Below are 15,431 nucleotides of genomic sequence, written 5' to 3' on the forward strand. Positions count from 1 at the left end.
GACGCCAAGATATTTGGACATCTTAAATTTATCCATCTTCACATGGAAAGGAAGCATTTCACATAGTCATTTTCATCGGCACCTCAATCATGGTCTCGACGATCATGGCTGGGATTCCAAATGCCAGTCTGCATGGCCTCAGCAATGCTGATGGCTCCGCAACATACAGCGCTCCCAATAATGGTTACAAAATCGTGGCCGGCGTCAACTACCCGGTGGAAGTACCATTTCGAAGTGACGAGATTCCTGAATCCACTTTCATTGAGGTGAATCTTCGGCCACACAATGGTGTGAGCATGATCAAGGAGCGACATGTCGAGGAGCTTGTCAAGCGGACTCTTGGTACCATCATCCTCGCCAAGGAGACTCCCAGAACTATGCTCCAAATCACTCTTCAAGTGGTGAGTGTTGAGATCGACGAAAGCTTGCCTGGAGGTATCAAAGGTGGTGGCCAAGGTGAGAGTTATCTCGATGTCCTCGCTTCAGCAATCAACGCTGCTGTCCTCGGCTGTCTCGACGCAGCTGTACAGATGAAAGGGGTGGCCGGAGCCGTGCTCGTTGGTGTCGACCCAGATGGAGGACTCGCCGTCAGCCCTGGCATTCTGCAGCGGAAAAAGTGTACGAGTCTGCATGTCTTCGCGTTCGGCAGCGACGGCAAGACATTGCTTATGGAGAGTGATGGCAGGTTCACCCTGGAGGATTTCAAGACAGCGGAACAAGTTGCCAGGGTAGCAGTGCTTGGATCCGATCACAGCACCAATGCAGTCGACATCAACAAACAGGACGGAGATGTTGCTATGAACGGACGTGACACAAATGGAGACTCGCCTATCTGCGTGCTAGATGTGGTGAGGAAAGCCATGCAAGGCCGGGTGATTAAGGATGAGAACTGGCGACAGGAGTCTTGATGCGTGTGAAAAGTGAGACGGTCACGGAGTGGGCGGCTGGAAACTGCCAAACAGTGGTGAGAAAGCTGGGTGGGGGGAGGCGAGGCTGCCAGCATTCTAGGCAGTTCCAGGGGTCGATAGGGCGATAAGCACACGAATCCCCGGTGCCAGCAACAAAGATCTGGACGCCGTTGGTAGCGGTCTTTGGCTGATCGCTACCCACTACGAGCCCCCACGTGCCTGTCTCAGTGTATTGCCGACATGCTCCTGGCTGTGACAGGACTCTCAAGAGCATTATCCCATGCCTGCAGCGCAAGGGAGAGGCGGAGTAGCACAGAGGGAAAGGCTGCCTCCTGACCTGAGCAGCAACCATATTTATATGCTGGCCCATCGACCAACACTGGCCTGGCCGTTTGCCCAAAAGAAGCAAACAAGAACACAATCAAACCACAACCAGTCTGTCTGGAGCTTTCCTGGTTTTCTATTTCTTTCGTTCATCGGCACGTCAAGAGCTGGTCTCTGCTTCACTTCATCAGCAAACACCCTGTATACATACCCAGCTTAGTGCTCGAGCCGGTCCGAGCCACAGCGCCAAAGAAGTTCACAGAAGGCAGACGAATCTCACCTGCATCACATTACTCGGCTCAGCAGCGGCCGCCATCTCTGGATCTCTGGATCTCTGTCTTAACTCCGAGGTAGTCTCTCCTGGGAGGGTGAGCACTGAGGGTTGCAGGTCAGCCGAGTGCCTACGGCGCCCCGGAGAAGCGTTTTGGAGGTTGTCGGCACCCAGGCATTGGTGCGCTTGTTCCGGGCGTGCTACAACTTACCCAGGCTCCCCAACTAGACCCCTCCACTTTTTGTTGACCTGTGCGGCGCATTATCCGTCAACTCGGGCTTCCCCCATCTCCGTCCCCCGTCGGCCCCTGCAGGCCAGAGCTTCTCACGCCCATCACTTCTCACCTACTCCGTACTCAACATGACAAACGCTACCGTCGTTGACGCCGCTCCCTGCTCCACCCTCTCTTCTCCCACTACTTCCGAGGCCACTAGTATCAGCAATTTCTCTCCGCCAACACCTGCACTTGATAACCCCGACCAGGCCCTGCACCATGGCATGGCCTCTCCCGACCCAAAGGTCTCCGTGGGTGACTCGATTCTTCACCTATATGCACACCACCTAGGCTCACTCCATGCGGATGACGAGACCCATGCTGTCCACAGCATCACCGGACGTGATACTGCGGCTGACGACGAGACAGTGCTGAACACCGTCCTCAACCTTGCAAACAATCGGCCGAGCCATTTTGTCAGGCCATCGTACCTCGCTCATCATCCCTCCGCGCCTGTACCGAAACCTCTCTCCCTCCCAAAGCCTCTTATAACCCATCGCAAGAACACCAAGTCAATAGACATACCCAGGCAAACAATCATGAAGGCGCTGGCCTCACGAGGACCAGCCACAGGCCCCACGACTGCGCCGCTGGGGGGGAGCCCTTTTACAAATATAAATAACGGAAGAGACGCTGAAGAACAGAGTCTTGCAGCAGCGGGATTGTCTCCCTGTACCACGGCTACATTGTCTGCCATGCAACCGAGCGCATTCTCGGGCTGTTCACCAACTTCGACGAGTTTCCTGCGGTCGCCGTGTTTCTTCCACCAACGATTTGATGGGATAGTGGACGTCCAGAAAGTGCTAGATGAGATTGCGGAAGACGACTACTCACATTCGAGGCTGATGCAGACCGCCATCGGAGTGCGAGAGGTATCAAAACAACTCCAGCGGAAACCGCTGAAGCGCGCGGTGCGCAACGTTATGATAGTGACCAAAGCGCGCGATAACAGCTTGGTGTATCTTACGCGAGACCTGGCCGAATGGCTGCTTTCGACTCCTCGATACGGCAGCGACGTGGGTGTCAATGTTTACGTTGATGCCAAACTCCAACACTCCAAGCGGTTTGATGCTCCAGGTTTGCTCAAGAAGGAACCCAGGTTCGAGCAGATGCTGAATTATTGGACGCCTGATCTGTGTTGGTCCTCTCCGGAAATGTTCGACCTGGTTCTGACGCTGGGTGGTGACGGGACAGTTCTTTTCACGTCGTGGTTGTTTCAGAGGGTTGTGCCGCCCGTCCTGTCTTTCTCCCTGGGCAGTTTGGGGTTCTTGACGAATTTCGAATTCGACAAGTACAGGGAGCATCTCGACCGCGTGATGGGTGATTCTGGTATGCGGGTGAATCTCAGGATGCGCTTCACCTGCACAGTATGGAGAGCCGATCGGTCACCCGGAGCCGAGAAAGGTGCAGTTGAAGAAGGAGAGCAATTCGAGGTGTTGAACGAGCTGGTTATTGACAGGGGTCCTTCTGCATATGTCTCAAACCTAGAGCTCTATGGGGACGACGAGCTCTTGACGATTGTTCAGGCCGACGGATGTATCTTCTCCACGCCGACTGGGTCCACAGCTTATTCCCTATCTGCAGGAGGTTCCTTGATACATCCGTCCATCCCTGCCATCCTGTTGACCCCTATATGTCCACACACCCTCTCTTTCCGACCGATGGTCCTCTCCGACACTCTTCTGCTGCGCATCGCCGTCCCAAACAAATCTCGGTCTTCAGCGTACTGCTCGTTCGACGGAAAGGGCCGCGTGGAGCTCAAGCGGGGAGATTATGTCACTCTTGAAGCGTCCCAATATCCCTTCCCGACTGTCATGACAGGCACCAACGAGTGGGTGGAAAGCGTGCAGAGAGCGTTGAGGTGGAATGTCAGAGGAGCCGTCCAGAAAGGCTGGGAGGAGGGAGATGATGAGGAGAATGACCAGGTCGAGGAGAAATGGGATATTGACATGGATCCCAGCGCTGCCGGTGGTACCGACAGCGGCATTGGTCCAAGTGAGGACGGTGATCACGTCGCCAGTCCTCTCCCCAGACAAATGAGTCTGCTGAACATGTGAGCGAGCGCAGATCTCGACACATCCCCCTTTATGGAGTTGATTTGTTGGTCAAAATCACCTTTTTGACGTCGCAACATGCGCGACAGAGCGTTATGAGCGTTGAGAAATCATATTCATGGGATCGGTAAAGCGTTATCCCTGTTGCTGCAGGATTCCTATTGTGTCTTCCACCCACAATGTTTCTCTTCGTCTGCTCTGCCTCTGGCTGCACTCTTCCGTCCTCCTCAAGGCGGTGAATACTGATATGTGCTGAATTCACGCCAAAATGAAATTTTCATTGAGAAACGCGTCGCCTATTGGGAGGATGACGCGACAGGCAGTGAAAGCGTTTCAACTCATAGCTGACCGCCCTGGGGACAGTGCAGTGGTAACAACGCTGCTATGTCTTTCGCGACTTCGCTCCCTCGCGCTTCAAAATTTTCTCTTCTCAACACATATCATCCCGAGAGCAAGCATTCGTCGTGGCAGTGTCTAAGAGACCTTTTGAACAGATTGAAAGCAAAGAAAAGAACTCTTTTCGATCGACAGTCAGAAGTCCCTTGAACACGTACCAGAAGTCCCTCGAGCCGACATCAACACCAAAAGCCAGGTGTTTTTGGAAGTCCTCTTGAACCTTTTCTTCCAAAGTCCTCTCGAACTCTTTCGAAGTACTCTCGAACTCTTTCTTCTGAAGTCCTCTCGAACACTTTTTTTCGAAGTCCTCTTGAACTTTGTTTTTCAAAGTCCTTCAAAGTCCACTTGAACTCCTCTGAAGTCCTCCTGAAGTCCTTCCTCTCAACTCAAGGCAATTCTCAAAAATCTCGCCATAATGTCTTCCTCTGCCGCCGCCGCCTCCTCCACCTCCACCTCCTCGACTCTCTCCTCTCACCCTGCAAGCAGGGTCGAGGACCCTTTTGTCAACCCCGATACGGGGGTCCCCCGTGGCCTCGAAGAGGACCATGAGGAGGACGTCGGCAACCACGCCGACAACAATTCCACCACCAACATCCCCCTCACACTGACACTGGAAAGTGTGGCTCGTCTCACCAGAGACGAGGAGGACGCTCTCGACACCAATGAGGGTGTCAACAATTCTGCCGCCGTCGCCCCTCCTGAATGGATGGAGGAAACCTGGTCGTTTGGGGCCCTGCCGCCTGCCGCTGCCAATGAGGCAGCTGAAGAAAATGCTCCTGCTGCTGCTGCTGCTGCAGCTGTTCCTGGTGCCGCTGCCGCCGACGCTGGCCCTGTTCCTCCTGCTGCCGGTGGTGTTGTCCTTGGTCCTGTGGACGCCGCCGACGCCGACGCCGACGCCAACGACGACGACGACGACGACAACGAGGCGAGACTAGATCGTCTCGTTGAAGAATATCGGCAACAGCTTGCCGCCCGGGGCTACGTCTGGCCCTTGGAAGAGAACCAGGGGGTGGCGGGGGCGGCCGCCGACCTCCCGGTCGTGGAGGAGGAAGAAGATGACGACGATGACGATGATGATGAAGATGATGATGAAGATGATGATGAAGATGATGATGAAGATGATGATGACGATGACAACGACGAAGACGAGTGGCGTGCCCCCGACGACTATATGTCGGAGGGGGAGGAAGACGAGGAAGACGAGGGTGCCGCCGCCTTCGTCTGGGAAGACCTCCCGGCGACGGCGGCGGTGGGCCGGCTTCGGGCCGGGTTTGAGTTGCTGGGCCGGGTGGAAGAGGAAGTCGACGCCCTTGACGTCGTCGACGAGGGCCTCCTGGACCCAGAACGTGGTGACCCTGCAGCCGTGAGGGCTCGCGCTGGCCTCCTCCTTGCTAGGGAGGAGCTCACCGCGGCCTTCCGGATGCAGTTGGAAGCCACCAACTGGGCCCAGGAGGCTCTGGAGTTGGCCCGTCAAGGGCGGGAGAGGGAGAGGGAGCAGCGACGCACCCTCGCAATGCAACTGGTCGCGGCTCGTCAGGCCACTGGCGCCGCCGAGGCGGAGGCAGAACGACTTCGGTCGGAACTGGCCGCTGCCCGGCGTCAGTTGGACGAAGCGGGTCGTGACGCATGAGCGTTGCGAGGGTGTCGTTGCCTTGCTGGGGGGAGGGGGGAGGGAGGTTGTTGTGGGTGTGGGCCCGGGTGGTGCTGTTTGTTGTTGTTGGCGGTGGTGACGCCGGTGGTCGTTGTTGCTGTTGTGGGTTGCCGGTTTTTTTTTTCTTTTCTTTTCTTTTCTTCTTGTTCGAGTCTAGAGGTTGGTTGGTCGGCCCTGGCCCTCGGGTGGCACGGGAAAGTGCCCGGAGGGGCAATGTGTGAGATGTATATAGAGAATTCTTAAAAAAAAAAAGAGAAGTCCCTTTTGTTCTTTTGTGCCTTGGCTTCTCGGTTTGTTTTTGTGTTGGTGGTGGTGATGGTGATGATGAAGATGCTGCCTTGTGAACGAAGGCGCATTAGGAGGGAGTTAGTTGACAAGGTAGATGGAAACGAGGACAAGGGAGACTGAAGAGCACGTCGCAGAGTTAGCAACCAACAGATCCGACAAGACGTCCGCGGAGGCAGGCATCTCTGAGTATCTCTGGTAAGGCGAACTGACCTGATTGATGTTGTACGGGACCGTCGGAGGATGATGGAGATGGAGAAATGGGAGATGGAGAGACATCAAGTGGACAAGAACAACGAACAACCATTTCAAGATCGGTGAAGAAGAGGTTGCAGGATTTTTTTTCTTTTTCGAGGTTGAAACACCCGGGTTGCAGCCAGGATAGGGAATCGAATTCGGATTTTTTTTCAACGGCACCATTGAATACAGGAACAGGTACACAGGGACCTCACGTTGAAGGCTTTTCAGGTGCCAAGGTGGCGCCGAGCCTGTTGTCTCCGCGAGGACAGAAGATTCCGGAAGCAGAGTCCATAAAGGGGTTGGGAACAAGAGTGCATCAGAGAGCGCGGGATGATGTGGACGAGAAGAACGCAATGCACAGAGAAGAACTATCCTTTCAGAGCGCCACGGACGTCACAGGGCCACAGGGACAACCACAGGGATACGAATGGGAGGGACTGAGCAGGTCCACGACCAGGACCATGACCAGGAGCAGAATGAGTCTTCACAAACGAGCACGAGCACGAACACGCTCAAGATACTAGAAGGAGAAAGCGGCCAACATATCATCAGAACTACCTATAGATGTCAAACGTGGATTCGTTCAGTACACAAAGAGGGCGAATTGGAACGGGCATACCACCGGGAATGATAAACAAAAGTTCATGAGCCAAGTTAAAAACACCAGAGAGAAGAAGAAGAACGATTGAACCCAAATCTTTGACTATCTTCACATAGAAAGTATCATTCAAGCCCGCTTTATGGGCTGAAGGGAACTGTCACATCGTTGGGGCCTCTTTTGCAAGTCCATTTTCACCCTCATTCACATAGTCACAAACACGCCTCGTACCGCACAGGTCGCGTTCAATCTCACCTCTAAAGGTGGCAGTCAGAAGCCGCAGCGGGACGTAGACCTGGTATGACCACCAAAAGGGCAACGGGTCGTAAATGTCATAGATATCGTCCTGGCAGAACACCAAGTGTTTCAGGAAAGAGAGCCAGCTCTGCACAACATGCGCAAATGTACACGCGGATTTCAAACTCATCCAACTCAACAGTGGTTCGTATCCGAGCTTCAACAGGTCTTGGCCAAAGCAGTAGACCGGAGCCGACGAGGGGTTTGGCGTCACAACTTCGGGGGCCGAGACAGCCTGTATCCCTGGGGCAGTGGAGCTGTTTTGCAATGTCTCAATGCGCGTATTCTTGTCATCCACATCGTCGGAGAGACAGGATAAGTAGGCGCGGCATAATGAATCCGTGGCGAACGGTCCTTGGAACGATAACACACTGGCCAAAGACTGGACTGAGGTGCCGAGGATCAGAATCTTCTGCACTATCCCGCCGTCCGTGAGTTGCTCGTCGACGCAACAGTCGAATCCAATGTGTGTCGTGAAATCGTCGCCCTGGTGCTTTGCGAAAGTCTGCACGATGCGAAGCAACCCGTGTCCAAAGGCGGCTGTGGCGTCGATTGGTTCGAGATAAGCCTGGCCTCTCTGTCTACTTGCAGAGAAGGCGGTGACACGTCCTCGAACGACGACCGCAAACGCCGAGTATCTGGGCAGTCCCTCCGTGATCTGCTCGAGTCTCCAAAGCTCCGAGCTGGTCTTTTGGATGGGCACAAGGGATAGCGCGTGGTAAGTCTGGCTCAGCGTTCGACGAGGGAGAAGCGTCCTCATAGAGCTGACTTCGACTCCTGCTGGCCCGTGTCCGGGACTGTAGAGCATGTACCGTCGTGAGCCGCGCGACTTGTTCAGCACATGGTGCACTTCGTCTCGGGATTTGATGCTGTGGATTTCGGGAACGGGCAGATCCATACTTCTGAGCCACGCCAAGCAGGAGTCTCGCGACGCGAAATGAGCTATGTCGTCCATGCGAAGAGCGAAGCACCGGCAGCTTGTCGTCTGCTCGATCACGGTTCGGGCGTGGCCTTCTACAGTGGGGTCAACCCCGGTGGTGCAGTCGATCCAGACGTCGACGGTTTCTTGCTCGATGATGTAGTTCAGTGTTCGGATGTACGCGGGAGCTCGTCGCTGTTCTGGCACCGGGCGGAGGCGGTAGAAGCGCGTCAAGGCGCTGGAGAAACGGACGTGGATGGGAAAGCACATTGGTTCGTAATCGACGCCGACCACTTTGTGTCCATTTTGGTGGAACGCCCTGGCGAGTTTCAGTCCTTGGGCCGTGTTGATGCCACTCAGCAGGATTGTCCTTGCAGGCGTCGCTTTTGACTTTCTGGATCGTCCCCGGCCGAATAGGAGTATATACAGGTAATTGATGAACAGCAGGGCCGTCGACAACGGGAGGCAGAGAATCGCCAAAGCCACAAAGACCAACGGTTGGAATCTGGCGAATGGGCGGGACTTGTCAAGTCGACTCTTGACACTCGTGAATTCCTTACGTATTCTTCTCAGGTCCATCATGGCAACAGTGGCCTAGGAGGTCATGGCCGAGCGCACCTAGTTCACAGAGGCATCTAGGGGAAATCAAATCTCTCCTCGCTACGGGAGAGGTATCAGCACCGAGTCGAGGATAGTTACACCACGCTGTACTCTTACACACTTGGGATCTGAGGATTTTCAAAGCCGCATGTTATATTTTGGGCATGTGTGAAGGAATTAACTGCATTCGCAGGACGATCAAAGGCTTCAATGGGCATGACGTTGGAAAGCCGGCCAACTCACACTGAACGAGCGTCTGACAGGGGAACACGTCGCGCTTAAGCAGGGCGTCGCAGGGCAACATGGCCGTCAGACAGCAGCGGGACGCGCATCCGGAGAAGACGAAGGGGGCAATCAATAACCCCAACACTCGAGTCTCTCAGCATCCAATAGCCGGGAAGTGGCATTTAAGCTTGTTTTGATAGGGCTCATTGACCGGGTTCTGGGCCCAATGATGTTTTGATCTGGCGCGCTAAAATCTGGTCAGAGCATCATTGCCAGCTGAACAGATTGCAATGTCACCGACTGGTACGAGTAAAATTGAAACGACTTGGCTGTCGCGGCATGACGTCCATGCCAGTCAATCGTTGTCCTGTCCAACCGTCGATGGCGTCCACGATTCCAATTTTCACCCGCGCTCGAGTTGAGCTTCTCATCGTTCCATCATCTCGCCCGTGCGCCGACGAGTGTGTTGACGCTGGACATTCATCGCGCATCTGTACTGTCAACATCTCCTCGTCTGGCGACGGCTGGACGTATTGTCTCCCACCAACATGGCGCATCAAGGGCAAGCTGCCGATTACTACAACAATCAACAGCAATACGCATATCAACAATACGCTCCGCCTCCAGGGCCTCCCCAAGGCTACCAATCATACCCTCCCCCCGATGCCCATCCTCAGAACAACCAGCAGCAGTACCAACCTCCTCAACAGCCGTATCAACAGCCAGAGCAAAAGTACAGTCAGCCCCCGACGAGCGGAGTTCAGTTCAACGCCCCTCAAGATGAAAAGCAGACGTTCCAGGACACTTTCAAAATTCAGAAGCCCAAATACAATGATATCTGGGCAGCCCTGCTGGTAGGTCAAGGCGCGGACACGGCATCGAAGAGAGCCTCTCAGGCTGACGAGTTATAGCTGATTGCGACCTTTTGCGGCTTCGTGGCAGTCTCTGGGCTTACCCTCTATCGCTACTCGAAATACCATCAGTTCAATGGTGGAGGCATCTACGGCTCTGCCAATGACTTCTCCCTCAACTCGAACACCATCATTCTTTTCGCATTCGTTCTTGCCGTAGGCTTCGTCGTCAGCTGGGCATATTTCCTTGCCGCGCGTGCCTTCACGAAGCAATTCGTCTGGCTTACGGGCATCCTCAATTGTGTCGTGGCCGTTGGGACCGCCGCGTACTACTTGTACCGACGTCTTTGGGGAGCCGGCATTATATTTGCGATTTTCGCCGTCTTCGCCATCATCTGTTTCATCAGCTGGATCCCGCGCATTCCTTTCGCCGTGTGCATGCTTCAACAGGGTATGGACATCGCACGGATGAAACGCGTCCACGTTTTCATGGTCAGCCTCATTGGGGGTATTGTGAGTGTTGCCTTTGCTGCGTGGTTTTCAGTCACGCTGGTCGCCATCTATGTGTCATACGAGCCTAGCAATCCCGGCGCGAACCCGAATCCATCTTGTGCCGACGGTGGTTGTTCTAGTGGGAAAGTCATCGGCTTGGTTGTTTTCGTAACGTTCGCAGGATACTGGATCTCAGAGTTCATCAAAAATCTGATTCACACTGTCGTCGCTGGTGTTTACGGAAGCTGGTACTTCTGCGCTGGCAAGCCTGGTGGTATTCCAAAGGGCGCTACGATGGGTGCTTTCAGGCGAGCCTCCACCTATTCCTTTGGATCAATATCGTTTGGCAGTCTGATCGTGGCAATCATCAACATGCTTCGGCAAGCTTGCAGTATCGCCCAGCAGCATGAGGCGGCCGAAGGGAACATCATCGGCACCATCATGTATTGTATTCTCGGCTGCATGATTAGCATCCTCAACTGGTTGGTCGAGTTTATCAACCGATACGCCTTCTCTCATATCGCCCTATATGGCAAGGCTTACATCCCAGCGGCCAAAGACACGTGGAAGATGATGAAGGACCGTGGAATTGACGCTTTGGTCAACGACTGTCTTGTCGGGCCAGTCCTGACTATGGGCTCCATCTTCGTGGCATACCTGTGTGCCCTCTTGGCTTATCTCTATCTCGAGTTCACCAAACCTGCTTACAACGATGGCCGGACATTCACGCCTGTCATTATGGCCTTTGCCTTCCTCATCGGACTACAGATCTGTCAGACCTTTATGACCCCGATTGGATCAGGCGTCGACACCATTTTCGTCGCGATGGCCTGGGATCCGCAGGTGGCAATGACGGATCATCCAGAGTTCTACCAGCGATTGGTGCATGTTTATCCACGAGTGCAGGATGTTATTCATATTTGAAAAGTGGGGTTCACAACCATCGCTAGTGTATCGAAGTTCAGTATTTCGGAGGGCAGAACAACTGCACCGCCTATTATTATCTTAATACTATAATGCCGGACGCCGGCCTGGTTTGACAAGCTGCTATCTCCTCTATGCAAGTAGACCGGGTTCGTACCAGGGCAGTTAACCAAATCAAATGGTACGGACCCCCAAGAGCCATCTTATCTAGCCCTCCGGCACGCGAGTTGACTTTGCCGAGGAGAATACTCGTACCATCCTATTGCCTATTCTCTCGTATCAGAACACTTTCTCCACGCCAAACGGTGTCTCCTATGGCGATAGAATGTACTAACGTGGCATAGTAGTTCGGGTAAAATGTTTTACCTTGTATACTGGAGCAATATACACTTATCTTCTTTAGCCGTCCCAAACGGGCAGGTCGACAATCCGGCTATCAATCCGGCTTTCCATGACGATTTCAACAAGCAGGGGTACTGCAGTGACTATCAATGCCGCTAGTTATTGCCCACCAACTATAGTCGATCGTTCACAATCTCCCCTCAGTATCATCCACGTCAAATTCCCAACACGCGGACTCTGAACAGCATGGGTGTACGAGGACCGGGGCTACGTGAAGCGGCCTTCTCCTTTAGAAGTCGCCGCATGTAAATTCGACCTTCTCGATTGGGACGTGATTGTCGCGATATCAACACCCCCTCTAGTACGGGCAAGTCGCAGTAGGTTGGACGGCTGATATGACCGTCGCTTCTGATGGCGGTGTCGCCGTCGAAAGACTTTAAATGTCGTTGATCCTTCTGCTGCACCCCTTTCGACAATCCACTTCACCTTGCATTGTCGCGCAGACTGCCCCAACGTAATTCGCACGGAGTCGAGCCATGGATATCAACACGGAGCAAGCACTGCCAAAGGGTGTCGACCCGGAAAAGACTCTTCAAGGTGTCGACAGAAACGGCAGTGTTGCCACAAATGTGTCTCTTGACCAGGCCCTGAATCAGCTTGATATTTCGTCCAAGGATGCCGATGAAGCATTCATGTACCTGAAAGACCATCCAAATGCGGATGAAGTGCGTCAAGAGGCTATTGCTATACTCGCAGACCCGAAAGCAACGAAGAGACTTCTGCGAAAGATCGATTTCCAGATTGTCCCATGTATGATTGCGGTGTATTTTCTGCAGTACTTGTGAGTGGATACGGCCCGTTGTAACTCGTGGACAGTATTTCTCACCACGGCGACAGGGATAAGACAACGATCTCGTACACTGCTGTGATGGGCCTCCGTGCAGACACTCATCTACACGGCCAGGACTATTCGAACGTTGCGATGATGTTTGTAAGTACTGCCTTGTGATTGCTTGTTGACTTTAGACTGGGACGTTGACCGTTGCATTGCAGTACGTTGGGTTTCTTGCGGCTGAGTTCCCGACCCAGTATTTGGCACAGCGCATCAGTCGGCTGGGCAAGTATCTCGGCGTGAACGTAATGCTCTGGGGTGTCGTGCTGGCCTCGATGGCGGCGTGCACTTCTTACGCTGGCCTGATGATCACCAGAGTTCTTCTCGGCATCTTTGAGGCTCCTGTGGCACCGATCTTGGTCATGATCATCGCCATGTGGTATAAGAAGGGCGAGCAAGGCCGACGAGTCAGCTACTTTTACGTTTGCAACTCGATCACCCAAATATTTGGAAGCGCCGTCGCCTATGGTGCCAGCTTTTCCAAGACTGGATTCGCCAGCTGGCGAATCTTCTTCTTGATCATTGGCTTGATGACAATCCTATTCGGCTTTTTGGTCTTTATGTTTCTGCCTGACTCTCCGGTCAAGGCTGTTCGTTTCACCGATGCCGAAAAGATTGCTGCGTTGTTGCGGGTCAAGGAGAACCAGTCGGGTACTCAGAACGCAACCCTCAAAAAGGCACAGGTCTTTGAGTCACTGAAGGATGTCCGCGTGTGGCTTGTTTTCCTATCTGTGCTTCTGACATCAATTCCCAATGGTAGGTCCCATTTCTGAACTCGCTCGGTATACCAGGGGAACTGGGCTTCACAACACGCACCATGAATTTGGCCGGGTTGGATTCGGAACCCAACTGCTCTTCTTCTTGTCGGACTTAGCACTGACATTCCACCAACAGGCGGCTTGTCCAACTTCTCCTCGATTTTACTTACCACGTTTGGATACACTAGCCAGCAGGCACTGATCCTGAACATGCCATCCGGTGCGGTGGGGATATTCATTGTTCTGCTTTCCGGATATCTGTCGGATCGATGGAACGACCGGTCGCTAGTCATGCTCATTTGTCTCATTCCGACAATCGTTGCGGCAGGTCTGATGTATGGACTTGATCCGGACGGGATTCCCAAAAGCAAGGGCGCCTTGCTGTTTGCTTCTTACCTCAGCGGGACCTTTGGTGCTGCGTTCATGCTCCTCCTCGCGTGGAATGCCAGCAACATCGCAGGGCACAGCAAGAAAGTGACGAGCAACGCGCTGACACTGGTCGGCTTCTGCACCGGCAACATCTTGGGCACACAGACCTTTCAACAGAGCGAGGCACCGGGATACAAGAGTGGAAAGATTGCAATCGTGGCATGTTTGTCAGCACAAGTTCTTGTGTGTTTTGCGCTGCGGTACTGCAACGATCGGCTGAACAAGAAGAACCAGCAGATCCTAGCGGGTATGAGCGAGGAAGAAAAAACATTGGCGCGTGAGAAGCTGGCGTACAGCGACGAGACGGATTTGCGCAATCCTTTTTTCGTGTACACTCACTGAAGAAGCGGACGCATGTGTGTGCGTGCGTGTACGCTGACGCTTGGGTAGATTGATGGAAAGGCCGTGGCTAACTTAGGACGGACAGCTCCACTGTACTCGCACATTGACGGAGGTGGCGGTCCTCAGAGCCTTGGATCCGGGGTACTCGTACTCGAACACATACCAAGACTGGATTAGGTACCTACTGTACCTATCTACAATAGGTAGTTGATGCTCTCGCAGACGATGCCAAAGTTAGTGAGGCCGCTGCGCCACCTTCAAATCATTAAGGCTTGACAGCGCCACCGCGTCCGCAAACAAGGAGCTGCGATCCTTTGCAGCTGAATCCATGATTGTATCATCAAAATATACCGTAAAAGCACAATCTCATCGTATGAAGTACCCCTGGACAGTAGAAATGGATCGCCTCATCAGGCTGGAAAGGTGGCGCCGCGCCCATATGCAAGCTAAAATTTGGTACAGGGAAAGGTATGTGTCGAGTGAGCAGGGGGGATTTTTGTGTAAAGTAACGTCAATCCATTTCAAATGTCTAGCTGTAAAAAGACCTCCGTATCTCGCCCTCTGCTTTGCCTACTCGTAAAGAGGTCAAGAGAATTCAACACGTAACCACTCACTTGTCCGCAGTTGTGCGGGTTTCGCCTGAGGCTTCTCGCCCGCCTGGCTGAATCCCCGTACGAAGCAGGGCCAATGGCCCCTCAGGCTCACAGGGAGTGCCTGGGATCTGGCCAACTGCGCCCCGAAGTTGCGAGCGCCGCGGCGATCCGTTCTGCGCGAAGATCCTCTCTTACGGGCCAGGAAAGGAATATCCTTCACCTACAAACCTTAGCCGAAGTATCAAGGTACTATCTACGCCGGTACTATGATTGGATATGTGCGGGTCGAGATGAAACGAGATGAAAATCTTGGAGCATCAGTTGTTAGGGACTCGGCCCCTCCGGATCCTGTAAGACTACAGGATACGAGCACCAGCTCTCTAAACGTCTGAGCCACCAAATTGAGATGCCCGCAATTTCATCATACCATCCGTTCGGGTGCCGTCTGTTCCTCAAACCGGGCGTGCATTACAAGACAAGATCTCGGCTCGCAGAGGATCAAATGCCCTGGTCCCATGTCAGACTCCCGGATGGCGGATGATGTTGCACAGTCCCAGGTAAGTGAATGGGGACGGAGTGGCTCTCCGGAATCCCTCGCATTTGTCTGCGCCTGTGAGAGGGTCGATGTCGATAATAATACTACGAGTATTATTCTTAGTGCACAAGCCCTGGGTTTCTTGTTGTGCTCGGATACTTGTACCCTGGCGGAGTACCTCGTGCTGTGCGTTGTGGTCTATCTCATTTTCAGTCATTCGCCTCAGCGACA

At 53.6% G+C, this 15,431-nt stretch overlaps 6 protein-coding genes across 6 annotated transcripts; 5 read left to right on the forward strand and 1 right to left on the reverse strand.

The window, feature by feature from the left end:
- Positions 1-104: 104 nt before the first annotated feature.
- On the forward strand, positions 105-908 carry PV08_06728 (uncharacterized protein; the record flags this gene model as incomplete). The annotated part of the gene is made up of 1 exon (XM_016381061.1): positions 105-908. One exon carries the CDS (start codon positions 105-107, stop codon positions 906-908), a length of 804 nt encoding a protein of 267 aa, XP_016234163.1.
- Positions 909-1,863: 955 nt separating this feature from the next.
- PV08_06729 (uncharacterized protein) lies at positions 1,864-3,834 on the forward strand (the record flags this gene model as incomplete). Its single annotated transcript, XM_016381062.1, has 1 exon — positions 1,864-3,834. The coding sequence occupies one exon, from the start codon at positions 1,864-1,866 to the stop codon at positions 3,832-3,834; it is 1,971 nt and encodes a 656-aa protein (XP_016234164.1).
- An 808-nt stretch (positions 3,835-4,642) lies between these two features.
- Positions 4,643-5,857, forward strand: PV08_06730 (uncharacterized protein; the record flags this gene model as incomplete). The annotated part of the gene is made up of 1 exon (XM_016381063.1): positions 4,643-5,857. The coding sequence occupies one exon, from the start codon at positions 4,643-4,645 to the stop codon at positions 5,855-5,857; it is 1,215 nt and encodes a 404-aa protein (XP_016234165.1).
- Positions 5,858-7,161: 1,304 nt separating this feature from the next.
- On the reverse strand, positions 7,162-8,796 carry PV08_06731 (uncharacterized protein; the record flags this gene model as incomplete). The annotated part of the gene is made up of 1 exon (XM_016381064.1): positions 7,162-8,796. One exon carries the CDS (start codon positions 8,794-8,796, stop codon positions 7,162-7,164), a length of 1,635 nt encoding a protein of 544 aa, XP_016234166.1.
- Positions 8,797-9,590: 794 nt separating this feature from the next.
- On the forward strand, positions 9,591-11,309 carry PV08_06732 (uncharacterized protein; the record flags this gene model as incomplete). The annotated part of the gene is made up of 2 exons (XM_016381065.1): positions 9,591-9,896; positions 9,954-11,309. 2 exons carry the CDS (start codon positions 9,591-9,593, stop codon positions 11,307-11,309), a joined length of 1,662 nt encoding a protein of 553 aa, XP_016234167.1.
- An 878-nt stretch (positions 11,310-12,187) lies between these two features.
- PV08_06733 (uncharacterized protein) lies at positions 12,188-14,072 on the forward strand (the record flags this gene model as incomplete). The annotated part of the gene is made up of 4 exons (XM_016381066.1): positions 12,188-12,492; positions 12,549-12,642; positions 12,705-13,299; positions 13,438-14,072. 4 exons carry the CDS (start codon positions 12,188-12,190, stop codon positions 14,070-14,072), a joined length of 1,629 nt encoding a protein of 542 aa, XP_016234168.1.
- Between the last annotated feature and the right edge of the window lie 1,359 nt (positions 14,073-15,431).

This window comes from Exophiala spinifera (genome assembly GCF_000836115.1).
Source record: "Exophiala spinifera strain CBS 89968 unplaced genomic scaffold supercont1.5, whole genome shotgun sequence".
NCBI classification, from domain to species: domain Eukaryota; kingdom Fungi; phylum Ascomycota; class Eurotiomycetes; order Chaetothyriales; family Herpotrichiellaceae; genus Exophiala; species Exophiala spinifera.